Here is a 27,853-nt window from a genome sequence, read left to right as displayed (position 1 = left end):
TGCTCACTCACACACGCGTGCGCACTCGCACTCTCTCGCTCTCGCTCTCTCTCCCTCTCCCAAAATAGATGGATAAACTTAAAAAAATTTTTTTTTGGGAAACTAATAGAATGAGTTGACTGGTTGTTCCTAATGTCCCTGGACAATGAGGTAAAAGAAAAGGTGAGCTCAGGGGTTTGAATTCCCAGCTCCCGCCCTGCGTACCTGACCTGACAGCTTCTGTGTGCCCTGACGGCGACCCCTGTCACCGTAGCCACGGGGCTAGTGCTGAAAATCAAGCCCAGAATCTCATCCTGCAGCTGGCAGAACTGTAACACAAGTTGGACACTGCCTCACAGGCTGTCTCACTGCTGAAGTGAGGGCGCTGACTGGGGGACATGGGGTCCTGGTCTGGGGACGCGCAGGAGGATCCCGGGGAAACTGGGGCATGGCGCTGCTACATTTCAATGCACCTTCTTTGCCACTATAAGTGTTCTCTCCATTCTCACCTCCTTTCCACCTCCTTCTGAGGCGAAACCCCTGCATTTCTACCTCCTTCTGAGGTGAAACCCCTGCATTACCTAAGGAAATGGTCCCCCCTGAGGGCCGTGCAAGACAATGCAGATTCTGCTGAACTATGTCTCCTCTTTGCTTCTAGAACAATAACTAGACTCAAGTCCCAGCAGGCCCCTGAAGGTCAGGTACCAAGTGTGACCCATGAGGAGATGCACTACACTCTCAAAGAACTACTTGAGTTTTCTGATTTACACAGAGAGAAATCTGGGGAACATGTGTGGAAATGACCACTAAAGGTGTGGGGAACACGGGGGAAGGAAGGGAAGTTGGACCAGGGAGGATTCGGGCTCACTCAGCAGAGACAGCGTGTTGCGTGCCGGAGCCAGGCAGCTGGGGAGGGCTCTAACAGTTTGGTTGGTTGGTTAAAACACAGACCAAAACGTGGTCCCCAGAAAGCAAATCAGAAATGCCACAGCTGCCTTGGCTTCATGGAGAGGAAGGGATTCAGAGGCTTGGAGAGACTGGAACACTAGGGTGGATTTGTCATTTAAATCCTGGTGGAAGAGTCCAGAAGACGGAGCTTTCACCACTGCTATGAGGAATAAGTTCGTGAGGGGAGCCCCAGCATCGTGAAAGAGCTCTACGGGCTGCCCTGCTCGGCAGGCCACCCTTACAGCAGAGCCATGGTCACTGAACGAAGGAAACCAAATGCAATGAGAGTACCTGGGTCCCAGGAGTCGTGGGGCCAAGCAGTGGCACTCAGCCACCAAAACCAAGGTGGGTATGGGCACCATGACAAACAGGAGAGTCAAGGCACCAATCCGACTGCCTGATTCGCACAGACCTGTGGCGCTGGCTAGTTGATTATGGTGTTTCTAGAAGTGAAATGCACAGGAAGCCTACTCAAGTCTTACCTGATCTGCGTAAGCAGAAAAGTCTAAGTGAACAAAAGTGTAACCAGAATCACAAAAACAGAGACTCGCAGCCCATCAGTAGTTTCCAGATCTGAGCCATGTTACAGACGCAAGGGGTATGTATAGCTCAGTGGTAGAGCATTTGACTGCATGTTACAGACGCACACCCTGGAGTGAAGAGGACACTGGGTCCCCTTAAGAAAGCACCCCAGTACACTGTCAAAAATGTGTGCCCGTAATCATTCTCCCAAAGGAACCTACAACCTCTTGCCTAGATAAGTGCACTCTGGGGAAAAAGAAATACAATTTGGGGACCCCCGGACACCGGCTCTGAACTGTCGCTAATTTCAGGAGACCCAAAACATCAGCGCGGCCTGCCAGTCAGAGTAGGGACTTCCGGAGGTCAGGTGATCAGTGGGGTTTTAGCTCAGGTACATGTCACAGTGGGACCCATGGGTCCCCAGCTCCAGAACGCAGAAGTGCAACAGTTACACTCAGCACCCGGCACCGCCCGCACACTGCATGGAGCCTGTGCTCACAAAAACAGCATCAAAACCAGTATCGCATTCCTGAAGCAACTGCAGCCATGAGTCCTCCCGTCTCCCAACTTGAAAGGTTCCCTCCACACCCCTGTTCAACTGGCCCCTCAGGCCTGGGCAGAAGGTAGGGGGATCTTGGAGAGGGAAGATCGCCACCGGCTCAACCAGGTGGTGGTTCCGACCGCAGCTGCTCTGCCAGGCAGGGTTTCATCGCTTGGGCCAATTCACACATCCTCTGGGGCCTGGCAGGCAGCTACTGACCTGGCAAACTCCATTTTCTTCATCCCTGAGAACAAGGCCCACCAGAAGCCAGGCCAGCAATACGCCTTCACTGTCTGCCCTCAAAGGAAGGTCAAATCTCCAGGCCGACATCATAACTTAGTTCGCACAGACCTTGGCCCTCTTTCCCTTCACGAGCTGGCGTGCTGGCCCATTGCACTGATGACTTTATGTTGACCGGGCCTGCTGAGCAAGAAGTAGCAACTACTCTAGACTTACTGGTAAGACACTGGCACCTCGGAGAACAGGAAACAAATGTGGTTAAAATTCAGGGGCCTTCTACCTCAGTGAGATGTCCAGGGGTGCGATGGTGTGCGCCACGGAGAGAGATCCCTTCCAAGGTGTAAGATTAACCGTTGTATCTGGGCCCCCCTACAACCAAACCAGAGGCACGACACCTCGCAGGCCTCGCCTCTTTGTGTTTTAGAGGCAACGTGTTCCTCACTCGGGTGTCATACTCTGGCCTATTTACCTCGTAACCCAAAAAGCTGCGAGTTTCGAGCAGGGACCAGCACAAGGGAAGGCCCTCCGACAGGCCTGGGCTGCCGTGCAGGCTGCCTGCTGGGGGGCGGGCACATCAAGCTGCCTGCTGCGGAGGGGAGCCCACATCGGGCTGCCTGCTGCGGGGCCACAGAACGCCACAGGTATAAAGGTGTCTGAGATGTCAGCAGGAGACAAGGATGTCACTTGGAGCCTTTGGCAGGGCCCACAGATGAAGCTTAGCACAGGCCCTTGGGACCCCTGCCTCCCCCACAGATCACACTCCCCTTGTGAGACGCGGCTCTTGCCTTGCTAGAGCGTGTTTAGCAGAGACCAAACGCTTACCCGTGGGCCCCCAAGTTACCAGGAGACCGGAGCTGCCCATTACGAGCTGGGTGTTACCCGACCCACTGGGACATGAAGCTGGACACGCACAGCAGCACTCCATCATCCGATGGAAGGGGGGCATATGTGATCGGGCCCGAGCGGGCCCCGAAGGCACAGTAAATCCATCTATATCGGTATCTATGTATACCTTAGTGGTGTGTTTCTCTGGAGAACCCTTACACCAGCACTCACTGGGAAGAAGGGAAGGGACAGGGAAATCCTGACATCGTTCTGGTCTCAGCCCAGGTGCATCACTTCACATTTTTGCAAGAGTGGAAAAGGTCAAATATAATCACGGATGTTGTGGCATCCGTGGCTTAAGGAAATGAGCTGGCGGAGGTCCCGCGAGACTGCAGATCACAAGGGTATGAATGTCTCTCCTACCAATCTTAGAAGGACAGTTACAAAAATCAAGTACGATGGTAAGATGACTGATCCGTCCTGTGCTGTGATTAATGTAACTTATTCCCTGATGACTTCATGGGCAGGAAAAGAGGAGGCCACAGTTGCTATTGTCACCATCATTTTGGTCATCAGCAGGCAAACGGCACATAAACAACCCTCCTCTCCCCAGCTTCCTTGGGCCATTCATCCAGCCCACATCCAGGGCAGGTTAAGAAACTGGCCTTTGGAGGCCTCTGGGACAGGCGAAGCCTAAGTGTCATTCGACTTAATAGGAAATACCGTAGTTAAACATCTACCAAAAATCACCCTCAGTAAAAAAGATACTTAAGTAAGAAAGAAGAAACAACCTCCACAGGCTCCTAGTCTCCTGCCCTCCCCCCGTCCCCCCCCCCCCCCCCACACCCCCCCCCCCCCCCCGGGACAGGGCTGAAGAGACTGGGTTTCTGGGAACCTGCTGAAAATGGGCCAATTTCTCTGGTTCTATTTTCCATCTGTGTGAAGTGGGGTTGGACTGGATGATTCAAAGGCATTTCCAAAGCTGAAAGCATTATGGTGTGGCTCTTCCCCGCAAACTGCATGTTCTAGAACCCCAGGGTGCCTGGTGCCCTGAGCACAAGACGAAAGCCAATCTGCAGGTCCCCTCCTGCCAAGAGCTCGGGGTGTCACTAGAGCAGCCTCCCGGCTCCCCCAGGTCACCCCAGCTCCGTGCTCATGGCCACCTCAGGCCCTCCCTCGAATCTGGACCGTTTATGCGGCCCATGGCCCCCGTCGGCCAGCACGTCCTGGACTCGCCAGCACCCAGGCTGGGCCCCGAGCACCAGAGACTGTGCAACAATGTTGGACTGTCCACTAAGAGGCATGCGGTCAAGGCGGCCCGGTGCTGCCAAGCTAAACTCCAGCCCTGGCTGCTCTGTGGGGCAAGGCCAGGGTTACCCCTCACTCAGTGGGTACCGGTACTTCACCCCCACAATGGGACCCTTGGTGGGTGACAGCGGGTGGGGACAGCTCAGCGGGGCTGAAAAGCGTGTACCAAGGTAACTAAATGATAAAATGATCAAAAACTGCGCCTTACCTCTGATCCCAACGAAGACGGTCAGGCCAAAACAGACGAAGAAGACGACGAACACGAGGACAAAGTGGCGCTTGGAGAGCGTGTACAGCCGCATGGGCGCCAGCCTGCAGAGAAGCCAGTGCGTGAGGGTCAGGCAGGGGTGGCGAGGTCGCATCAGGCTGTCCCCTCCCACCCCAGGAGCAGGCCTACCCGGGAGCCAGCTGGCCTGCCTGACTGAAACGCCTCAGCGGACAGTCCCCAGCCCGTGCTGTGGCCCCTAAGTCCTGGGCCAAGGGCTGCTCTGCGTGGGGATGGCCACACCCCCACTCCTCGTAGCATGAGTGTACTGTGGCTTCGATGGCCACCCAGGGCATGTTTCACCACGCCATCCACGTGGTGGCTCAGCCCCTCTACACACCCCTGCCTTCGGCGGCCAGAGCAGAGCCCAGGTGCGCGGAGGACCTCCCCGCTGGCACCATCAAGCCCAGGCTGGGAACCGCAGGTGCCACCCACACACATCCCCCTACCTGGCCATCCAGGAAGCCCACAGCCTCACGTTTCCTGTCCAGGGCCCCACACAGCCAGCACCTGCACCAGCCCACGTGGCAGAGCGCAGCCTGGCCTTCACCGAGCACGCCGCCCGCGGTCTTCTGTGACTTACTCCAACGTGAAGAGCAACTCAGCGGGTCCACCCCATCCCCCCACCCCCATCAGGAGGTCCTCCCCACTCACTCCTAGTTTCTCCTCTGGTTGGAAGAAAATAGCAGTGGGGAAGGATCAGTTCTCCTTAAGAATACCCTACCTCCGGTGCCAGCAGAGAAGAAAAATCCAGGAAGGACCCGACTAAAATGCCTGAGGCCTGGGCAGCCACAGCCTCCGGTCCTCCCTGCGGCCTCTACATGCAGGCAGGCGTGATGGGCACGCATGTGCGTGGCTGTGTTTCAGTTCAACCTGCCTGCGGAGAGGCGGCTGACCGCTACCGAATAACCTAAAAAGGAGACCCATTGGGGCGCCTGGGTGGCTTAGTCGGTTGGGCGTCCGACTTTCGCTTGGGTCATGATCTCGCGGTTCGTGGGTTCGAGCCCCGTGTCAGGCTCTGTGCTGGCTGCCAGCTCAGAGCCTGGAGCCTGTTTCAGAGTCTGTGACTCCCTCTCTCTCTGACCCTCCCCTGCTCACGCTGTCTCTCTCTCTCTCCTAGAAATAAATAAAAAAAATATTTAAAAAAAAAAAAAAAAAAAAAGGAGACCCATAAGCCCAAAGAGGTGAGTGACGGGCGGGGGCTTTGTTTCGTTTTGCTTTTTACATTCATCTTAGTCCCACAGCATTTCCTGGTCCTGGGAGCTGGGACAGAAGGAGGAACTTCTCACACCTCAGAACAGTCTGCACACGCCTGGGGCAGGGAGAGCCAGGCTTAGGACTGGAAACGGAAGGAAAGGTTATTTGCTTTTCTGGTAGGTGCTGTGTGCACACATACATCCTCTCCTCTACGTGGCTGACGATTCCAGTTCCAGAGCAGGAAACCAGCTGCACGGTATCTCGGGGCAAAGGTGGGGCCCAGAAGCCACCTTGGCGCAGACGTGGCCCGGCCGATACCAAGCCGGCTCTCTCCAGCAGGACCCGCCAGACCTTTGTGCGAGTGAACTCTGAGGTCAGCGTCACCGTGTTTCTCTGAATGACGGTCCCAGTGAAGAAGTAAAGACACAAGTGCCCCGTCTCTTCCTTCAGACTCAAGTCCACAGGCTGACCCACAAACGACCCTGCTGTGCCCGAGAAATGAGGACCAGTGAATTCAGTGGCCTGACCCCAACTCTGATTTTGGATCCTAATGATTGTAAGAGGCCTGAAAGTCTTAATATATTAGAGCCGGAGATGACCGCCGGGAGGAAGTCTAACCCCTTCGACTTACACATGGGGACACTGGGGTCTAGACACGGCAGAACACTTGCCTGAGATGTCACAGCTCGGCTCCTTGGCAGGAAGGAGGCGCAGGGAGGCAGGGAGAGCAGAGGGGACCCACCTCCGCGAGTGCCCTTCTGGAGAAAGCCCTGTGGAGGTGGGGCAGCGTGCGAACAAGGTCCTCTTTGTCATTTCTCTGCATCCCCAGGTGTCGAGGCTAATAATGCAGATCCTTAGCACAGTCTGCAGAAGGGAAGATTTCTGTGCAGCTGCACGGGGCATTTTCACTTGGGAAAAACACTACACAAAGCTAAATGGACTAGATGCTGGGAAAATGCAAGTACCGTCCGTAGTTCACAGGACCGCACAGACGTCGCGCTCTCAGCTCTGATAAATGCGCCACGGTGCTGAGATGCCAGCAAGCGGCGAAGCTGGGTGAAGGGCGTGCAGGGACGCTCTGCGCTATGTTTGCCATTCTCCCGTAAATCTACAGTTGTGTAAAAAATTACACCCCACTCTGCTGCTCGCCCCGTACTGAGGCTCTGAGGGGCGCTGAGGGCCCCCAGCACAGGCAAGAAAGAGTCCAAAAGACGTTACTTAGAAGCAGAGAAAAACAGGGTAAGAATAATTATATTTAAATTTTGATTTTTAAAAACACACTATCATTAAAGCACATTATCAATCATTTGCTAGAAAAGCTCATTTATTTAGCAGATGAGAGGGAATGGGGAGAAGAGAGACCAGCAAAGCAATGGGAGCTGTGCCACTTTCCTCCTCCAGGGCTCGAGACAAATCTAGTGCTTCCCTGGCTTAAAACTGCTACTTACGGGCTCCTCGGTTAAGTGTCCGACTTCGGCTCAGGGTTCAAGCCCCACATCAGCCCAGAGCCTGGAGCCTGCTTCAGATTCTGTGTCTCCCTCTCTCTCTGCCCCTCTCCCCCTCAGACGTACTCACACTCTCTCTCAAAAACAAATAATAAACATCAAAAATTTTTTTAAAGCCCTGTTACTTAAATCCAACTTATTGCAAATTTTCCTGGTTCAAAAGTCAGGCCTCGCCCAACTCAATGGAAAAAAGACACAGAAAGCAGAATAAGCCCCTTGCTTGAGAGACTGTGACTGGGCACAACCGTGGCTGTGACCGAAGCTTGCTGGGGACAGGCTGGGCAAGGAGTCACATTTCTGCCGTCTTCCAGCTGTAAACCTTTCCAGGCATCCTCACTCTGGGGGCCTGGGGTCCAAGGACCCCCTCCAGCCACAGGATGCCATCGGCCAGTGCCAGCACCGAGATGGCTCGGTGCACAATGGTGCCTCCTCTCCGGGCCTCCTTCTGCTCTCGACTTCGTGTCTAAAAACTTCAAAGCAGTTCACTAGACATCGAGAGACTTCCAAAACCTCAGGAACACCTTCCTATTCGAGACAAATCACAGCCCTGCACTGCTGTTCGGTCAAAGTAGTGACACTGAGATGCCAACGGAAAGACAGGAGAGGCAGCAGCGGGGAGTGGAGGCCACTCCCCAGAGGGGCTAGTTTCACGGCTCACGCTGCTGGCTGCCCCACAACCACTTCCTGCCTGACCCAGGCTTCCAGCGCTTTCTCTGCCTACCCCCCACTTCACCTCCCAAGCGAACCTATGCTACGCGACGGCCCAGGCAAGTCTCCATGAGCAGGCAGCCTGGACGCCCTATGATCAGGCCACCAACGGAAGGAATGTTCTCTAAGTGCTCAGAGGCAAGGCTGTGATGCAGAGAACACACCGCGTGCCACCGAGAGGCCGCTGATCCAGAAGCGTAACCCAACCTGCCTCTCTTGTCACCCACCACGCCCCCACGTCCCCCCCACCATCTCCCGCTTCCTCTCTGACACACCTTCCCCCCTCCAGGAACCGTCCCAGCCTCCTCCCTGCCCCTGATCCCACTCTGACACCATGGCCCCAAGATGTTTCCACTTAGGAGTCTACACCACTTAATGGTCAATAAGTTTAAAACTGAACCCATTAAAAAACAAAATAATGAATTAAAAAGCTGTTTCCACTGCCCATTTCCTGCCTCCCCCCTTTCTCCATTCCCACATCCTGCGACCTTGGCATCACCTCCGAGGATGCCTCTCTCTCAGTCACCCCACGCCTGTGGCCGGCCAGGTGGGGGGGGGGGGGCGCCTTGCTTCCTAACTTCTCCTTCCGCAGGTGGGGGCTCACGGCCCAGGCCCCGGTCACCCCCCGCATGGTCACTGCCTGCCAGACGTCCCCCCGCCTGCTGCGCCCCTGTGCACATGCTGTCCCTGCACAGCAAGCCTCTGGGGCTCCACACAGCCACTCCGTCAAGTTTAACTCCTCCTTAAGCTGCCACGGTCCCCCCAGTTCCTTCCCCACCATTTCTACCGCCCCGCCTGTATCCTGCATGGATGACTACCTTCCTTGGTCGTCACGACCACCTCCCGAGGTAAGTACTAGCACTGTCCCCACGTCCCAGATGAGAGAGCTCAGACTTACAAGGAGGTAACCTGCCCTAGAGCCACAAGCTACTAAGTGGCTGAGGCGGAGCTCAAACCCAAGCACCAGCATCCGGGTCTTCAGCTCTACGTTTCCCAACACGGTGGGGCCAGACTCCAGACCAGCCCATCCAACCCTGCTCTCCCGATGTGAAAGGCTCCCTCTTCTCCACACCAAACCACTGAAGTCTGCCTCAGCAGGGCTCACCGGCATGGCCCACCTCCTCCAGGAAGCTTTCCCTCCCACCCGTCTCTCCTGTCTTTAACCTATGACAACACACGCGGCCTGCACGACACAGCTGAGGGCCCGAAGACCAAGTACTCATCTATCGGCATGGATGCCGGACACAAGAAAACACCTCCTCAACTTTCATTAGTTATCTCAAAAGTGTCCCAGGTACTTCCCTCAAACTGGTGTAAGATACTCGGGAGCAGGGAGAGGACCCCCCGTGTCCCCAGAAGCCCCGGCCAAGCCAAGCACAGCACGCGGTGGGATCTACCCAGATAGCAGAGCAGGAAGGCCCCGTACAGAACCCGGCCAGCTCAGGACGGCTGTCCCTCCTCCTCTTCTTGAGGGGCCCAAACGCCAGCCTTCCTCTCCAGGCCCACATCTCTTTTCACACTCAGGCAGTTAACACACATACTCTAAAATGCACACCTCCTTGGAGCCCCTTGAGCCTTGGAAGACCTTACAAATGCAACGGAACAGACTGTCCCCTTAGCACTGGCTTGGACGGTTCAGGTCCTTTCGAAATTAATCTCAATTTGATGGGTGATTTAAAATGCCACCCAGATGTATCTCCTCGAGAAACTAAAAACACCTTCAGGGAAAGCCAGTCCCCCACACTGCAGCCAGCGTCCAAATGGCTGCGAGCAGAGCCTGCCCTTCACTGTGCATTTCCATAACCATCCCCCAGAGGCCTGCCGCCAGGTACCGTGAAGCCTGTGCCCTGAAGCCATCAACACCCGCAACAAGACTGCAGGAAAACCACCCCGCAGGGCCCTGTGCAGCCAGGCGTCGCCGTCACCCTGTCTGGCCGGGACACATCTGCACGGTGCCGCCCTTTGCCCTCTCCCCAGTCAGCTCTCCGCAGTGACCTCATCTTGTTCCAGGAGAACGGCTCCACGTTCACAGCGCAGCCCAGCTGAGCCCCGGAGCGACAGGGCACACCCATCTGACCCTCCACTTGCGTATCTGTAGGCAGCCAGAGTGACCCATCCAAAGCTGGACTCTGGACCCTCCCCTGACCCTGTCTCTGTAGAGCACCCCCCACCCCCCGGGGATGTAGCAGCCCCAGCCTTCCAGCGGCTCAGGCAGAGAACTGGGCCGTCACCTTCGACCTCTGTCTTCTCCTCACTCCCTGCATCTAATGCAACACAGCCTTCAAAATGTATCGTGTCGCGGCCCTTCTGGGACCTCCAGTCAGGCCTCCCCTGGGCTTCCGGCCTCCGGCCTGTGCACCCACCCTCTGCTCTCCGCCTCACTGCTCTGACAGCCAGGTGTGCTCACCCTCAGTCCAGAACTCTCCAGTGGCTTCCCGGTCACCGTGACAGCCAAACACTCCACAGCCATCCCTGCCACACCTGTGACATGATTACCCGTGTTTCTTTGGACACAACTCACCCACTAACTCGTCCACTTCGTTCTAAAGAAGGAACAGGGGCCGTGGGACATGAGGGGATTTCTCTGGGGGCCAGGGCAGAAGCACCACCGCTGTCTGCCCAGGGCCACACTCTGCCCCCTCCTCCCCGGGCCCCCGGCCTCCAGACCAGCCTCCCTTGCCCAGACTCCCCCCCACACCCCAAACGGGGCCCAGAGCCTGCGGGAAGCCAGCCAGGCGCTGGCTGCTAGGCAAGGTTTCCCTGCCTCGGGAAGGGGTGTGTGAGAAGAGCCTCCTCTTCTTCAGTGGGGAGAACGTGCGGGCGAGCGCTGCCTCCGTGGCTGCAGCCACACCGCACATCAGACAGTGGACATAGCCGACGGGCCCGGACTGAAGGCCCAAGACAGAAACCACCTAGGCCACAGGGACACAGAGCCACCCAAGTGGCCCTGGACATGCCCACTTCAACTTCCGGACGCCCCTGTTGTTTAAGTCACTTTCCATGGGTTTTCCACCAGAACCCAGAGCCTGCCCGGGTGCCTCCGTCAGTTACACGTCCAACTCTGGATGTGGGCTCAGGTCGTGATCTCATGGACCGTGGGATCAAGCCCCGAACCGGGCTCTGTGCTGAGAGCACAGAGCTTGCTTGGGATCCTTTCCCTCTCTCTCTCTGCCCCTCCCCTGCTCACAAGCTCATTCTCACTCTCAGAATATATAAAAAAAAAAAAAAAAAAAAAAAAAAAAAACCAATGCTTCCCCTCAATACGCATACCAAAAAAAGAAAAAAAAAACCCAGAATTAAAAATGAAACTCAAGACACGAAGTCACACAGGTATAGAAACCTCCCAGTTCAAGGCACCTGGGGCTGTCGTGTCAGAACGTGAAGCAGTCACCAACCATCCCTGTGGCTTTGCCCTTCCGATTTCTATCGATGATTAGTCACTGCGTCCGTCCCTTCCCTCCGGGCCCCACACACCCTTCCTTCCCAGCCCAGCTGTCCCCCAACCACACTGACAGGGCAACTGTCCCCTCAAATGCAGGAAAGGAGGCTCATGCCCGCTTCCAGATTTCACTGTAGGGAGAACTGTTGGTAGACTGCCATGCCTCCCCAGCCTGGGGCTCCCCCCACCCCACTCCATCCCCATCCCCCCCTCCCCGCCTCTCTAGGCCCAGCGCTGAGCCTTACAAATGATAGCTACAGTCCCACAACTAAGGATTCCTTCCGTTTCTATGCATTCCTCTGGCTTTACTCTGCTTCCTCCATGTTCTAACTTCTCTGCGATAATCAAGTACAGACCACTGAATGGCAAAATCGAACTTTTTCTTCTGCTGTTGTCTTGGGTTTTTTGTTTTGTTTTTTTGTTTTTTTATGGCTCTGGCCTTTGCCCTCTAGGTCTGGAAATGGCCAGAGCAGCTCCAAGCCAGTGCCCTCCCCTCGGCACGCACCCTCAGTCAGGCCCCTGCTCGGCCACCTGGAAAGCCATGTCCCCATTAGGGCCACCGAGAGCTCCGGAACTGTTGGAGCCGAAGTTACTTTCCCACTAGGCACGTCTCCTGCCCACGCAGGCCCTATAAGATTAATAAAACAGCACCAGTGAGAAACCAGGGGAGAGGCACACACTCAATGAGCCCCTTTATAGGCCTGGAGCAGAATGACCACGACACAGACAGAACTTGGCTGAGCAGAGAAGGCGAGAAAACACCTCAAGGCCCTGCCTTCCAGCGATGCGGCCACAGCAGTCTCCGCCTTTTACAGACCCCTAAATGCCAGCCCGCTCATGCAGCATCCAGGAGGCCGAAGGGTTTTTATAAATGCATATTTTATCCGGTCTCATAAAGTCACGATACAGTAGGTAGATAAGACTGAAAATATTTCAGTATCACAAATTTTGCTACTTGTTCGACTCCTTCCCCGATTTCCCACTTTAGAATTAAAAAAATTAGCATCTGGGCAGTGGGAAGGGACTTTCAATCTCCGTACACTGGCATGTTTTAAGCGAAGATTTTGTTTTTCTCCTCAGATGTATAAAAATAATCTCTTCTCCCGTGGTCCAAAGCGCTGCCCGGATCTGTCAGCCTGGCTTCAAACCCTGCCCCCACCCCCAGCCGCCACTTGCTAGGCAGACGACTAAGTAACTCTCAGGGTCCCAGTGTCCTCTTCTGTAAATCAGAGACAAGCGGAAAACCCCCAGGGTCACTGGCGGCTGTAAATGAAAAAATGAAGAGGCCAGGACAGAGTAGAAAGCATAGAAGAACTCAATCAGGTTCATTACAGTAGTGAGAGTTGTGCTTTTTTTCCTGCTTCCCCTATTTTTTCTTTTTTAAAAAATCTGTTTTCAGGATGCCTGGGGGGCTCAGTCAGTTGGGTGTCTGACTTCGGCTCAGGACATGATCTCACAGTCCGTGGGTTCGAGCCCCGCATCAGGCTCTGTGCTGACGACTCGGAGCCTGGAGCCTGCTTCAAATACTTTGTGTGTGTGTCTCTCTCTCTGCCACTCCCCTGCTCGCACTCTGTCTCTGTCTCTCAAAAAATACACAATAAAATTTTTTTTCTAAAAATCTGTTTTCATCCTATCCCTGATGATCCACTCTGTAACACCTCCCCTCCTCCAGCTCAGAACCCAACCAAGTGAAGAAAAGGGCAAGAGCTGTCATTCCCTAAGCATCTATTTGGTACCAGGCTAGGTGCCTGTGAGGCAGGTATGATCAGCCCTTTTGCAGCCGGGAAATCAGAGGTGAGGGTGAGCATACACTGCTGAGGTCCCAGTCAGCAGGAGGGGGAGGGGGCATATGAACCCCCAAGGACAGAGGTAGAAAGGAGGCCGACCATTCCCTCACTCTGGCTCTTTGGCCCCCCCCAACCAAAAACACTTCTTTTTAAACCTACTATTTAATGGGTTTTGAGAAGAAACTCTAAGAGGAAGAACAAAGTAAGAGCTCTGAAATTTCTATCAGTGACATATATGGAATATATCTGAACATATTCAAACCTGAATATATTATAATTTATCACTACCTAGTCAAAAAAGCCATTATGCAAACATTCGAGGCCCAACAACCTCAAAGTGTGTTTTAATGAATATGCTCATCTACGCTCCTCAAGGAACATGACTCCGTGTGTACCCCTGCCCGGCTGCAAGCCGGGTGACTCACACCCGGGAGCGGGTTTGCTAACGAACACCCTTCCCGGGGCAGAGAGAACAAGGAAGCGGGCCATACGCTGGTCAGCGCACCAGCCAGGGGACAGCACCCAAGCCCGGCTCCAGACGGCGCATGCAGTGGAGAAGAACCCAGGCTCTGAAGGCAGCCTGCCCCGGCTAGAAGGCACCAGTGCTGGGTGGCCTCTCCGCCACCACCTGCAGGATGACCTGGGGTGAGCCACTCTCCTTCTCAGGACCTCCAGTCCCTGAACCGTAAAATGTCTTTCTGAACCAGACATGTCCCACTGCTGCCAAGGGGAGCTGGGACAACTAGATGAGCCATGACACGAAAGCCCTGGAACATTCATTCTTCGCCAATGGCTCCTGAGGGATGTCACTAATGTGAGTTCCAGGGTCACCTACTCGGGCTCCAGCCTCAGGTCTGCGACATACTGTGACCTTGAGAGCCTCACCTGACTTCTCTGCACCTCAGTGTTGTCATCTGTAGTAAAGGGAATGGTCACGGGGCAAGCGACTGTGAGGATGACATGAAGCGACGCACATAAGGGGCTCAGCGCAGTTATCTGGTACGGAGAACCTTGTTAGTTTTCATTAGCTCCAGAGATCATTTGGGTTTGTGGGGGGAGGGGGGAGATGATTCCTAAGAGGCACAATCCTAAGAAAAAACGTCTGTAGTTACAAGAATAGGATACTGACACAGGCTTGCTGTCACCTCAAGCACCGGGACACTTGGAAGGCCTGGGACACAAACCACGACAAGGTCTGTGCTAATCTGTCTGTGCCACCCTGTCACTGCTGGCAGAAGACGAGTCTACTTAATACACTTCCACTCGGGAATGCACCCAGGATGAAAGCGACATGTGAAATATACTCTTCAAAAACTGGTTGTAAATATCAAACAACACACACACACACACCACCGACAACCACCACCTTATCAGAGTCTGCAGAGAAATGCTACTGCAATAGCAAAGCAACAAACCAACCCTGAGATATCTCAACTATGTGTAGCGCTGGGGCGGCTGTAGCTCAAACAGGAAGTAAGGGCGGCAACTCTGGGACACGCACTGTCCTCGCCTCCTGAACCCCCAGCACCTGTCATTTCCCGGGCATTCTCAGAAACGGACAGGAGTTTGCAGGAAACTTAAGCTTAAAGCGTTAATTTAAGGAACTATTTATCCTGCCTGGTTTTGATGGCAACCTCTGCTGCCCTTTTAAGAAGAGTAGGCAGGGCTGGTGTGAGCAGGGAGGTCACAGTCCCACAGACCCCACACTGAGCCCCCCCCCCCCCCCGCCCCCAAGCTGGGCTCCTCCACCAGGCTGCTCCTTCCTCTCCTTTTCTCTTCCATTCCTCCCCCTCCCACCCCCGCTGCATTCTTTCTCTGGCTCCTCTTCCTGCTCCAGTCACTTCTCTCCACGGGACTCTCTGTCACATCTGGCAACAAGAGCACTTTGACCCTTCCAATGCTTCGGATCCTCAGGCTGTTTTCTCGTAAGATTCTGATGTGCGCCAAAGATTTTTCCTGACGTCCACTTCTTTCATGTCCTCTTGAATGAGACAACGGTGGCTGGCTGACCTCCAGGTACCAACATCCGCCCCCCAGCCCCTTGCTCCACAGAGCCCGGCATGGCTTCTAGGAAAGCATCGGGCCGCCTACTGCTCCACAGGAGGAACACGCCACTAAAACCCTTCACTCAAACTGTGCTTTGCAGTTTCTCCTCTGGTTAACAGGTTCCTTGTCATGTAACAGACGGCCCGGACTTCCCCAGGAGACCACGCTGCAGTCTGGCCAACGCCCACTGCAAGCTCTCTGCTTCTCCGGTCTGAGTAAACTGGGTGACACCACCCACACCACCCAGGGCTGCTGTGCTGCGCGGACCCAAGGACATTCGCCATGTAGGAGAACCTCCTAAAACATTCTGTTGTCACTCCGCTACAGGGTCTCAGCTTTGCACAACCCCAGCAGGCAACTTCACGCAGCGTCCCAAGCTCGCTATTCACACGGACCACGAATGAACGTGCCCCTGGAGTTGTGCGGAGGCACCGCGGTTAAGCCACCTCTGCCTGGGGTTTCATTAACAAAAGACCTTCGAAGCTTCCATGGGGGACTGACATCGGAGGCGAGCTGGTTTCCCACGCTGTGCTAAGGTGATTCACCACAGTCAGAAACTTCCCAGGAAGGGGAGGAAAAACCTTTCCCTCCATCACATGTGTCTGCATTCCGGCAACACCCTCCGATCTTCTCTGCGTCCGCAGACGATCGGGCAGCGGTCCGGTGCCAACCCTTCCAGCCCCTACAGCCCCAGACGCGGAGAAACTCACATAGTCCTGCCTGAAGGTTGCCTCCAGCTGAAGGCTGTTCCCCAACCTCCTGCCCAGGCGCTGCTCGGCAGCACGGACGCTCCGGGCCTCCTTCTCTGTGACTTCAGACTTTTTGCAACTCAAGCGCAAAACTTGTTAATTTTCTCTCCTTCTCTTCCCGGATGTCCCCTGGGAGGCACCCAGGTGACTCTGCTGCGTCAAACGCAAGCGTTAGGGCTGGCGTCTGTGGGGCCCTGGACAGGTTTTTCCTCCTTAAAATCCCTGAACTTCACAGAGGTAATAAGGCCCAAAGTCAGCAGATTAAAACTCGTAAAGCTCGGTGTCCCTGAGATCTAAAAGGGCTGTGGCAGGCTCCCAACGTGCCACCATCATCAAAATGCCACTAGAAAGCACCTCTAGCTTCAGCTGGGCTGGATCACAAACAGCTGAGTGGGGTGCTCTGGGCGCTTTTGAGAGAGAAATGACGGACAGGACCACTGTCGGGGCTGGGGGCCACCGCCCTTCCAGCGGGGAGGCTGCCCCGGGAAGGCGGTGACGAACTCCGGGAGGGACACTCGTTAGCCACCCAAACCTGGGGGGACGGGGTCTCCGGAGCGAGCAGGGCCGGAGCCGGCCTCCGAGGGCCCTCCTGGGGTGCCTCTGGCCCAGACCGGACCCGGAACGCCGCCCCGTCTCCACCGCCCGCAGGCCGCTGCGGACGGGGTGCCCCCGCGCCCCCCCCCCAATCCCCGGCGGCCCGGCTCCACGTGGGCGGAGGGCCAGGCGTCAGGGCTCCAGGAGCCGGACGCGGGGCCCGGGCGACCCCGGCCCACCTCGCCCGCCCGGCAGCCCGGCACTCACGGTTCCATGGCGGCGCCCCGCGCCCGCCCGGCGCCGCACGGCAGCCGCAGCCACAGCCGCAGCCGGAGCGACAGCGGCCCGGGAGCAGCCGGCTCCGTGGAACTCGTCAGAGCGCGACGCGCCGCGGGGTCACGTGCGCGGAAGCCACCGCGCGGCGGCGGGAGGGGCGGGGGGCGGTGCGGCCGCAGCGAAGGTGGGGGGCGGCGGAGGCGAACGTGGGGGCGGGGGCGCGGGTGAAGGTGGGGGGCGGCTGGGAGCCGAGTAGGGGCGGGAGACGGGGCGCAGGGCCCTGCACAGACCCCGCTCCCGGGCCGCACAGGCCGGAGTCCCACGGCGCCCCTGCCTCTCCTGCACCCCGAGAGCACCGCGGCGGGCCCCGAGCCGGCCTCCGTCTAGGTAGCACATTAATACGTTCGCCCTCTGGCTTCCAGGGCGTCTTCCTCGGGGCCCAGGAGTGGACTGTGGGGGCGGGGCGTCCACGAATGCCCTACAGTTGTGCGAAAGACACTGAGTGTCTGCATGCTTCTGCGGGAGAGGATCCATAACTTTGCAAATTCCCAAAGAGGTTTGTAACGCAAAGAGCTTAAAAGCCACAGCAAACCTCTGACACCTCCAGGTGATGCCAGGAGAGCTTTCCAGGCTCTTTCTGGTCGTTTCTGCAACCCTTTTCTAGATTAGAGCTACCATAGCCTGCAGACACTGGCCCTGAAGAAGCGTACGGGTGTGGACTCCACACCCCACGGAGCTGGAAACAGAACTGAGGGAGCACATCCGGGTCTGCAAGGGTGCTGCAGTGGGGGCAGGTGTGGGGGCAGGTGTCGGGGCCCCGGGGGCCGGGGGGCAATCCTGTGGCCGTTCTTTCCACGGTGTGAAGAGGATCAGCTGAGCAAAAGCACTTTCTTGATTTAAGACCTTGACTCCGAGTCCCAAACTTCTGTAATCAAGATCAGAGGAGGGGCAGGTGGGTGGCTCAGTCGGTTAAGTGTCCGACTCTTGATCTCAAGCTCAGGTTCTGATCTCGCCGAGGGAAGATGGAGCCCTACGTAGGGCTCTGCGCTGAGCATGAAGCCTGCTTGGGTGTCTCTATATCCCTCCCTTCTCTCTCTAGGCCCCTCCCTGCTTCTCTCTCTCTCTCTCTGTCTCTCTCAAAATAAACTTAAAAGAGCCACAGTTTTGGATATTTCCAAGATTCTCTTTGGAACATTTGTCAAAATGTCCCCTTATTGCTATGGGGTTAAAGTCAATCTGAATGAGAAATATCAAAGACTCAAGCTTTCTTCCTAATGTTTCCTTGTTCATTTACTAAGCTGCCAACAAGCATGGTATTGGCAGGAAGAGAAGAACACGGATAGGATTCAGTTCCTGCCCTCAGCAAACTTTAAGGCAAAGTAAGTTACCAAAACTAAGTGTGACGAGCACAGATTGTGACAGTGGCCCTGAGGAAGGGCACCAAACTCACCCGAGGTGGGGTTGGCAGGGAGAGGAAAGCAAATGTTCAGTGTTTGGGCTGATTTCTAGATGGGAAGGGCTTAAGAAGTTGGAGGGAAGGGGGGCGCCAGGCAAAGAAACAGACTGAATACGAGTCATAATGATAAATCCCATTACCGATCTGAATCCTCAACCACAACTTTTAAAGAATGATAGCAAAAGATTATCCCTCGAATTCTTTCCATAGACATGTGGAGGAAAGGGGGTGTTCATGACGGCACGACCCGGGAACATAAACACCAGTGCTTGAGGACGGGCGGGTAACGGGCGCAGGCCGGGGGGCGGGGTGGGGGGGGGGCGGTGCTGAGCACCTGAGCGTGCATTGTCTACAGGGGCCACACTCAGCCCTCGAAAGACTCTAACTTCGGGGCACCTGGGTGGCTCTGTTGGTTAAGCATCTGACTCTAGATTTTGGCTCAGGTGGTGATCCCACGGTCGTCGATTGAGACCTATATCGGTATGGAGTCTGCTTAAGATTCTCTCTCTCCCTCTGCCCCTCATTCTCTCTCTTTCCCTCTCATTCTCTCTCTCAAAAAATAAAAAAATAAATGAAAGACAACTTCAAATACAACTTTTCATGTGACACCTTCCAATTCTAAGGTATTGGAAACTAAAAAATACTTTGAATTTCAAGAGGACTAAACAAAACATTTGCTGGCTGCTTTGCTCAGGGACAGCCGGTTTTCACCTCCGGTCGGAGGCAGTTTTGTCTGGTGTAGAAATGCCTGCTTCAGAGACTGTGCCTGCTGCCTGGCCTCTCCTGAAACGTCCCCACTGACCCCTTCCTGTTTTCATATGGCGCCAGGTTTCAAAAAGAGTTGAAATCCGGGCACCTGGGTGGCTGAGTCGGTTAAGTGTCCGACTTTGGCTCAGGTCATGATGTCACGGTTTGTAAGTTCGAGCCCCAAATTGGGCTCTGTGCTGATAGCACAGAGCATGCTTGAGATCCTCTGCCTCCCTCTCTCTGCCTCTCCCCTGCTCGCTCGCTCGCTCGCTCTCTAGAATAAACATTACAAAAAAAAAGAGTTGCTATCTTTGACTCAAAACTCCCTCCCAGTAACGTCAACTTCTCCTCCCTTCATCTGCTGTCCAGCATCACCTAGATCCCCTCTTTTTCTCATGTATGTGTTCCCCCAGCACTAACCGAGGGCTCACTGTGTGCTGCGCACTTCCCTCAGCTCTGGAAACACCACTCGGGTACATGGACAAGCCTTGTCCTCCTGGGACTTATCTTCTGCTGAAGGACACAGCCGGCAAACGATGAGCAAATAATAGTGCAGTTACAACTGTGATGGATGGAAAAGGAAATAGAAGCGTGCAGTGATAGTGTATGTGATGAGAGGAAAGGTACCCAACACATCCTGGGGCTCCAAGAGAGTTTGGCTAACCCATCAAGCATCGCTCACAGCTGATTCTCCCAGTTCACCTCCAGGCCCCTCCTATGGGCGTGCTTCTATTTAGCAAATTTCCTCTCTGAGCTCAGAATGGAATGCATTTCAGATGAGGTCTGTATCGGCCTGAGAATGAGTTGCTATTCTGGCAGCTTTCACCCATTCAGTTCATTACTGAGTTCTCGTAAGGCCTCCTGGGCTCTCTGCGCAGGGTCATGCTATCCAGTGATGTAGGAAGGACGGGCAGTGACTGATCCCCTGCAAAGCCTAGGGCCTGAGCCAAAGACTTCTCTTCACGACTTGATGAGTTTTCCACAGTCACTATCCTCATTTCACAGATAGGAGGCCTATCTGAGGTTGACTGCTTTTCTGAGGCCTTCAAGAGGCTGACTGCTTTTCTCAGGCACTACTGATCAGAACCTAGGACGACCTGACCCCAAGCCCGTGCTCCTCCAGTGTGAGTGTCCCAAACATTGAAGAATGTGACAGGGTGAGAGCAACTAGCACAGACCCGAAGCAAACAGGCCATCAGTATCCATCATCTCTCTACCCCCAGAGATGCTCAGCCCACATTTAACAATGTTGTTCTTATTTTTAAAAGCCTTCTAAAGTCCATATATATGATGCTTTCGCAGCACCCCTCAGTAGTCCCATTTAACTAGGGGATTGGACCTGTCGGTAGTGAGTGCACCTCTGCTTTGTTTCAAAAAGAGCCAAAATAGGGCCGGGCCTCTGGGGTATGGCCATCATGGGGCCCTCCTCCTGAGTGGCTCCTGGCCCCGCTGCTCCAAGTCAGCCTCCCACCGGCCACCAAGCCAGCTTCCCAGCCAAGGCTGAGCAGGAGCTCAAGTTCATCACCATCAAGCCTGAAGGTGTGCAGCGCAGCCTGGTGGGCAAGATCATCAAGCGCTTAAGGCCGAAGGGGTTTCGCCTCACGGCCACGAAGCTCCTACAGGCCTCTGAGGACTCCTGAAGCAGCATGACATTGACCTGAGGGTCACCCCTTCCTCCCTGGGCTGGTGAAGTACATGAAGTCGGCCTGGCTGGGGCCATGGTCTGGGAGGGCTGGAATGTGGTGAAGTCAGGGCTAGCGATGCTTGGGGAGACCAACCCAGCAGATTCTAAGCCAGACACCATTCGTGGGGACTTCTTCCTTCAAGTTGGCAGGAAGCTCCTTCGTGGTGGTGATTCAGTAAAAAGTGCAGAGAGGGGCGCCTGCGGGGCTCAGTCGGTTCTTGGGACGGAGCCCTCCTTCCAGCTCTGCACTGACAGCTGGGGCCTGCTCGGGATTTTCTCTCCCTCTCTCTGCCTCTCTGCTGCTTGTGCACATGCACTCTCTCTCAAAATAAATACATCTTTTTAAAAATTTTTTAAATGTTTATTTGTTTCTGAGACAGAGAGAAACAGAGCATGAGTGGGGAAGAGGCAAAGAGAGAGGGAGACACAAAATCTGAAGCAGGCTCCAGGCTCTGAGCTGTGAGCACAGAGCCCGATGTGGGGCTCAAACCCACAAACCATGAGATCATGACCTGAGCTGAAGTCAGGTGCTTAACTGACTGAGCTACCCAGGAGCCCCAATAAATCTTTTTTTTTAAGTGAGGAGAAAGACATCAGCCTGTGGTTTAAGCCTAAAGAACTGGCTAACTACAAGTCTTGTGCTTTTGACTACATCTATGAATCAAGAAGGTGCTCCTCTGGCACCACGTGATGTGTCCCTGGATGCAACTCTTCATTCCACTGACTTGGAAGTAATAGAATCAATCTTTCTTTTCTAAAACATATTTACCAATAAAGCCTTTGGAAATGGGGAAAAAACCCAAAAAGGATCAAAATGTCAGAAATTAGATTCGTCTGATACTGTGTATTCTTAGAAAAACCCCTACTCATACCTAATGTTCATTTCCTTTTCTAAGGGCCAAAAAGCCATCTGTTAAAGTTATTTCCTCTAGAATTGGACAAAAGTCAAGTCCACAAGTCTGTAGTTGGCTGACACCCACTCACTGCTATTTTTCAAGGCTAATGGCAACAACTTAAGGGGCTCATCTGCAAGTATGCTTGATACCCTAGGAAATTCGTTGTCTATTCCAAGCACTCAAATTCACTTCCTAATTTAACAACATTTGCCCAACATTTTATAGACACACTGCAGTGATCTCCCTACCTATCTTATTAATAATAATCAGTAATGGGGCACCTGGGTGGCTCAGTCGGTTAAGCCTCCCAATTCCTGATTTCAGCTCTGGTCATGACCTCACCATCGTGAGATGAAGCCCCTCATAGGACTCCATGCTGGCTGGGCATGGAGCCTATTTGAGATTCTCTCTCCCTCTCCTGCCGGTCCTTCCCCTCATATGCTCTCCCTCTTTCTCTCTGTCTCTCTTTCTCAAAATCATCATCATCATCATCATCATCATCATCATCATCATCATCATCATCATCAGTAACGGCTGACATCAAGTACTCATGGTCTAGTGGGGCCCTGAGTTAAATAGGAAGGAAACAGAAATGGCTGATTCCAATTCTCTATAACCCATTGTGTTAGTTCCTTGGGCTGTTGTAACAAAATATGAATAACTCACACAGTTACTGAATGGTTTACATGGTAAGTTTTTTCTCTCATTCTAGAGGCTACAAGTCCAAGATAAAGGTTCTGGTTGAGAAACTCTGGTTGAGTTTCTGGTAAGGACTCTCTTCCTGGCTTGGAAACACCACTTTCTGGCTATGTCCTCACACGGCCTTTCTTGAAGCCTGTGTGAGACAGTAGAGAACAGGAGCTGTCTGGTAGCTCTTCTTTTTTTTTTTTTAATTTTTTTTTAATGTTTTATTTATTTCTAGGAGAGAGAGAGAGAGAGAGACAGCATGAGCAGGGGAGGGTCAGAGAGAGAGGGAGTCACAGACTCTGAAACAGGCTCCAGGCTCTGAGCTGACAGTCAGCACAGAGCCCGACGCGGGGCTCGAACCCACGAACCGCGAGATCATGACCTAAGCGAAAGTTGGACGCTTAGCCAACTAAGCCACCCAGGCGCCCCTGTCTGGTAGCTCTTCTAATAAGGATGCCAATCCTGTCAGATCAGGGCCCCTCCCTTATGACCTGTTTAAACCTAATTACTTCCTTACTCCAGATTCAGCCACAGTGGGAGGGTTAAGGCTTCAACATACTAACAGGAGCTGGCTGGGGGCAGGCGGAGGGTGACACACATGCATTCAGTCCCTAACACCCCTAAATGGAAGACTTCCTAAAAAGAGAAACTGACCTACATATTCAATGTGGAGAATATAGAGGAATTCAGTACCAACAACTCTAATTGCCTATTTTTTGTTCCGAGGCAGGAAAATCTCAGTCTTGACTCTCCTTTGAGCTTGGTTATAGTTAATGCCAGTTGACATTAGCGACCTCTCTTGGCCTGGGTTTCAACAACTCCTGGATATCCATCGCCGGCTGACTCATCCCCGCTACGAGCAGAGCAGAATGAAGGTATTTCCCTCAGGGCTCAGTCCTCTCACCAGACTGCCTTCCCCCACGACCTTCTCCAGTCATTTGCAGGAGGGCTTATGCTTTCTGGCCCACTTGTTGCACAAAACATGGGAGCTTACGTTTCACTGTCTTCTTGACTCCTGAGAAATGATCAGGAGAAGCAAAGGTCAACCTCTTATTGGTTCCAAAGCTTTATCTTCTAATCAAATTTAGTAATTCCAGAACACAGACTTTCAGCTTGGTGGTTACTGACAACATAAGACTGTTTTTGCTTTCTTATCACTGTACTTGTTCACATTATCTATTGCTGTGTGACAAACTACCCCAACATGTAGTAGCTACAGGACTTATCTGTTGCTCCAGAACAAGTTACCTCAGAACTTTGGGCCCTGAAACAACAACATGTATTATCTTGTGGTTTCTGTGGTCAGGAATCTGGGCTCAATTAACTGGGTCCTTTGGCTCAGGCTCTTGTTCGGGCTATAGGTGCTTTGTCATCTGGGACTGAAGTTATCCTCAAGCCTAGCCTGGGGAAGGGTCCACCTCCAAGCTATTGCTTGTGGTTGTTGTCAGGATCTAGTGCCTCATGGGCTGCTGGTTGGGGGCCAGTTCCTTGCCCTTTGGGACTTTCCCCGGGGCAGCTTCTGTCAAGGCAGTGTTGCTTCATCCGAGGGAGTAAGTGAGAAGAAGCGGAGAGTGAGGGTAAGATTCAAGTTACCTGATCTTATGGGTGACATCCCAATGTTTTTACTCTATTCTTTTCTTTAGAAGCAAATAACAGGTCCATCCAACTCTAAAGAGGTAGGGATCATGCAAGGGAGTGAATCTGGAGGTGGGGGTCACTGGGAGCCATTTTAGATGGCATCTACTACAGTGGCTTAAAACAGTAGTTTACTATCTCTCAAGGTCCTGTGTGTTGACAAGCTCAGTGGAGTGGCTCTTGCTGGGGGTGTCTCCCTTGTGAGTGCAGACAGATGACATCTGAGCTGCAGTCATGTGAAGGCTTGACTGTGCTGGACATCCAAAATGCATCCTCTCACATGTCTGGTGCCTAAGCTGGGACGGCTGGAAAGCAGGGGACCAGCCCGGCAGTCTTTCCCACGTGGCTTCACCATACGGCTGGCCTGGGCTTCCTCACCGGTCTCTGAGAAGTCAGATGCCAACCATGAGGCTGATTTCCCTTCGGAGGGGGCTCCGAGACACCAAAGAAGCTGCAGGGCTTCCTATGACCTGGCCTCGGGCATCGCCCAGCATCACTACCACCGCATTCTGTTGGTCAAAAGCCAGTCGGAGCCAGCCTGGATCCACGGGGAAGAGACAACAAAAGAGCATGAATCCTGGGAGGAGGGGTTCCCTCGGGTACCATCTTTGGAGATTGGTTTCCATAGTCTTGCTACGTAATATTTGCTTCCTCTCTGTTCTCATCTGCAAAGGTAAGGCAAGTGCACGGAACTCCCAGAATCACTATAAGGTGGACTACTGTGCTAAGGAGTTTACACAAACGGTCTCATTCTGTCCTCTTAGCACCATTGAAGCAAATGCCCTTTTTTCCTGGTGCCCACTGGTTTCTGGTACTTGCAATAACGAAGTGTAGTGAGTGGAAGCAGGAACACCCCGCCTGCGCCCACCCCTGGCTTTCACACACTCTCGTGGGGCACAGCCCTTGCTCACACACCCCCCCTCCCCGCTTCCACTCACCAGGAATTAGTGTCCAGCATACCAATACCCTTCACACTCTCTGCTTGTGGTAATTTAGGATTTTTTTAAGTATCACTCTCAATTTATTTGACTGAAACATCTTTTATTTTGTTCTTAGCATTTGAGGGACACTGCATGAACCAGACTAACGCCATCTTAAACAACTCTGCCATGATGACCGGTCTGTGACCTGAAATGTTGAGCACAGCACCCCGCACCCCCCCCATCTCTTTCCTTTTGTTTAACCACACCCTTAACTACAGCCCATGGGGTAACGTCCTTCATCTGGCCTGGAGATATGGCCACAACACACAGCTGCTCTCAAGTCCTCTTGGCTGGTCCCCCCACACGTACTCCCAGCCTCTGGGGCTACAGAAGCAGGTCTTAAGGAGGTGGGGGCACAGAGATCTCCTGTCTTAGGATGCTCAAGATATGCTTCTGTCCATAAGTCCCCTTAACAAACCACTTCTCCTCAAGCTGGCCTTGTCAGCCTTTTTCTTCAGCCCTTGAAGGTCATTCTGCATACACCTCCCTTTTGCCAAACAAGTACCGTTCCACTACCATTGCCTGCAACTTCCTGTGCTGCCCTTTATTTCTCATTTTTCCAGGGCCTGGCACCAAGCCTGGTATGGAAAGACACCCAACGTACATACTGAACGAAGGACAGCTGGATTTGTCAGATGACTGGCAATATGCTGGCGTGTCTTCTCATGGTTTAGAGGATGGGGTGGAGGGTACTCTCCCACAGAAGGAAAGGGCAGGGGCCACATGAGCAACAAGCGTGTTGTTCAGAGGTGGGAGGCTGAGTGTGCACCCCCTTCTGTGAGGGCAACTGGCCGGTCCTGATTTTCCTGTGACTTTCCTAATTTTAGTGCTGAAAGCCTGAGTCCCAGGGTCCTGTGGCCCCAGGCAAACCAGGACAGCTGGCCACGCTACTCCCAGCCTGTATTTCTTCTACGGGTTACGGGGCGAAACTGTCTTCACATTCAGGAACATCTCAGCTTGCTTCCCTTGAAAACAGAGTCTGAGGCAAACGTTTCCATGTTAACTTTATAGGGATACAGGTGCCGCCCCAGAGAAGCATCGAGAGAAGATGGAGGCAGGGGCTCAGGAGAGGAAACTCGAGGGAGTGCAAGCTGTCCCAGGCTTCACTACCAACGTATCCGGTCGCTCAGTCTTGCAGGATAGCTCCAGAAAGATCACCGGAAATGATTGTGTCTGGAAACAATCTGTGGGTTCTGTCCTGCCATCTGGCTTCTGCGGGCCGGAGTCTGACCTGCACATCTAGGTTGTATTACGGGCCCTGCAAGCAGGCACTGGGGAGTCAGGGCCTGTGGGCACCAGTCCAGTCGATGTGGGGTGAACGAGCCTCTCCCACAGTGGGACACAGGTGGCAGAGGTCAGGAACTATGTGAACCTTTATCGGAACAACTCAGGTGCAGAAGCAGGGCATGGACCGTGGTGGGTAGGAAGATGGGGGCAGGGCCCAGGGGCTCTGGGGACTTGTCAACTTGATCCAGTACAAAGAGGTGGAAGAGGCTTGACACTATTGTTGCGAAGACTGGGGAAATGAGAGTCCTGGGAAAATCTAACAGGATTCTGGGGCTTCATGGAGGTCCCAGCTGACGTCTTTGATCTCATATTAATGATGACTTCTACGAATGCCTGCCTGGTGGTGATTTCTTTCTGCAAATGAGCAGCATAAGCACAGAGAAGAGAGTATGGGTATTGGTCAAAGCCTGGGAGCTCCTAGGCAGCCAGGACGAAAGGGCAGAGGAACAAATTAGTTTAGGACAGTGAGTCGCAAAATTTGTTGAAGTCAGAATCACTTGAGAACTCTTAAAAGGCCCAATACCCAAGCTGAACCCCAAACCATTTCAATCAGAACCCAAAGTAGGGCTTAGGCATCAGTCATTATTAAAGCTTTCTAAAGGAGTCCACTGTGCAGTAAACCAGTGGTTTGGGGCACTGGTAAGAGAACAGAATGACAAACCCATGAAATCAATGCTGAATTGGTTCCAGCTCCTTCCTGAGGTCCAGCTGCATGTTTGCCCTTTGATTCTGTAAATTATCTCTGTATCTTTGTAATAAATTCCTTCTTTTTGGCTGAAATTAATACTCGCGATCAATAGTCTCAAAGGCTGTTGTACCACATCTCTATAAAGTGACAGTTCATGCCTGGAAGTGTCCCTGACATTGTTCTCGACATCGAGAACCACAGCAAAGTCATCATTCCCATTGCAACCTGAAGCAACAGTGTTTGATACTGCGTTTCACCCCGCAGGAAGCTGAGGACGGACCGCCGTGAGAATGCCAGGGCTGCAGCTTCTCGAGCCGTTCACCACTGAGCCGCCCGTGTGCTTGCCCTTTCCAAACTGACCTTTAAGTTATCTTTGTTGGCTTGAATCGAACTTGAGGGGTCTCTTCACCCAAGACCATGGGGTTGCATGTCAGAAATGCGGGACAGAGGGGCACCTGGGTGGCTTAGTCGGTTGAGCGTCCGACTTTCGCTTAGGTCATGATCTCGCGGTTCGTGGGTTCGGGCCCTGCGTCAGGCTCTGTGCTGACTGCCAGCTCAAAGCCTGGAGCCTGTTTCAGTCTGTGACTCCCTCTCTCTCTGACCCTCCCCTGTTCACGCTGTCTCTCTCTCTCTCCTAGAAATAAAAGAAAAGAAAAAAAAAAAAGAAATGCAGGACAGATAAACTGGGGAATGTGGTAATCATCTTCCCATACACACATAAGCCTTCTTCAAGTCCTCACGGGGCTTGGTGACTGCAAATCAACATGACTTTGTTAAGAGCACTGACCTACGAATAGCTGAAGGGCACTTTCTGAGCCATGTGGGTGTATTGAAAGGAATTGAAAGAGCACAGCTGTCCCCAGGTTTTGGTATTTTTTCCAAGCTCCGTTTGTTTCCCTCACTCCCTAGGAGACAAAGGCA

The 27,853-nt window shown here is 53.5% G+C and overlaps 1 protein-coding gene and 1 pseudogene across 3 annotated transcripts in view; one reads left to right on the top strand and one right to left on the bottom strand.

Moving 5' to 3' along the window:
* The window catches only part of TMEM181 (transmembrane protein 181), a 52,052-nt gene extending 35,134 nt beyond the window's left edge, over positions 1–16,918 (bottom strand). For 2 of the 3 annotated variants that reach the window (XR_005531717.1, XM_039252094.1), the window contains exons 1-2: positions 16,861–16,918; positions 4,572–4,675 (exon numbers count right to left, since the gene is read on the bottom strand). Coding sequence is in view for 2 of the 3 variants with exons in the window: in XM_039252094.1 (XP_039108025.1) it covers positions 4,572–4,675; positions 16,861–16,868 (112 nt within the window). In the remaining variant the exon portion in view is untranslated. Of the gene's footprint in view, positions 1–4,571; positions 4,676–16,020; positions 16,098–16,860 lie in introns of those variants that run through there. The other variant, XM_039252096.1, reaches the window with a different exon arrangement.
* On the top strand, positions 16,867–21,447 carry LOC120245157 (annotated as a pseudogene).
* The last annotated feature ends 6,406 nt before the right edge of the window (positions 21,448–27,853 follow it).

Source organism: Hyaena hyaena, unplaced genomic scaffold (assembly GCF_003009895.1).
Source record: "Hyaena hyaena isolate Hyena2069 unplaced genomic scaffold, ASM300989v1 scaffold_405, whole genome shotgun sequence".
Lineage (NCBI taxonomy): Eukaryota > Metazoa > Chordata > Mammalia > Carnivora > Hyaenidae > Hyaena > Hyaena hyaena.
The sequence above is the reverse complement of the archived record's forward strand: the minus strand, read 5'-3'. Positions and strand labels throughout refer to the sequence as shown.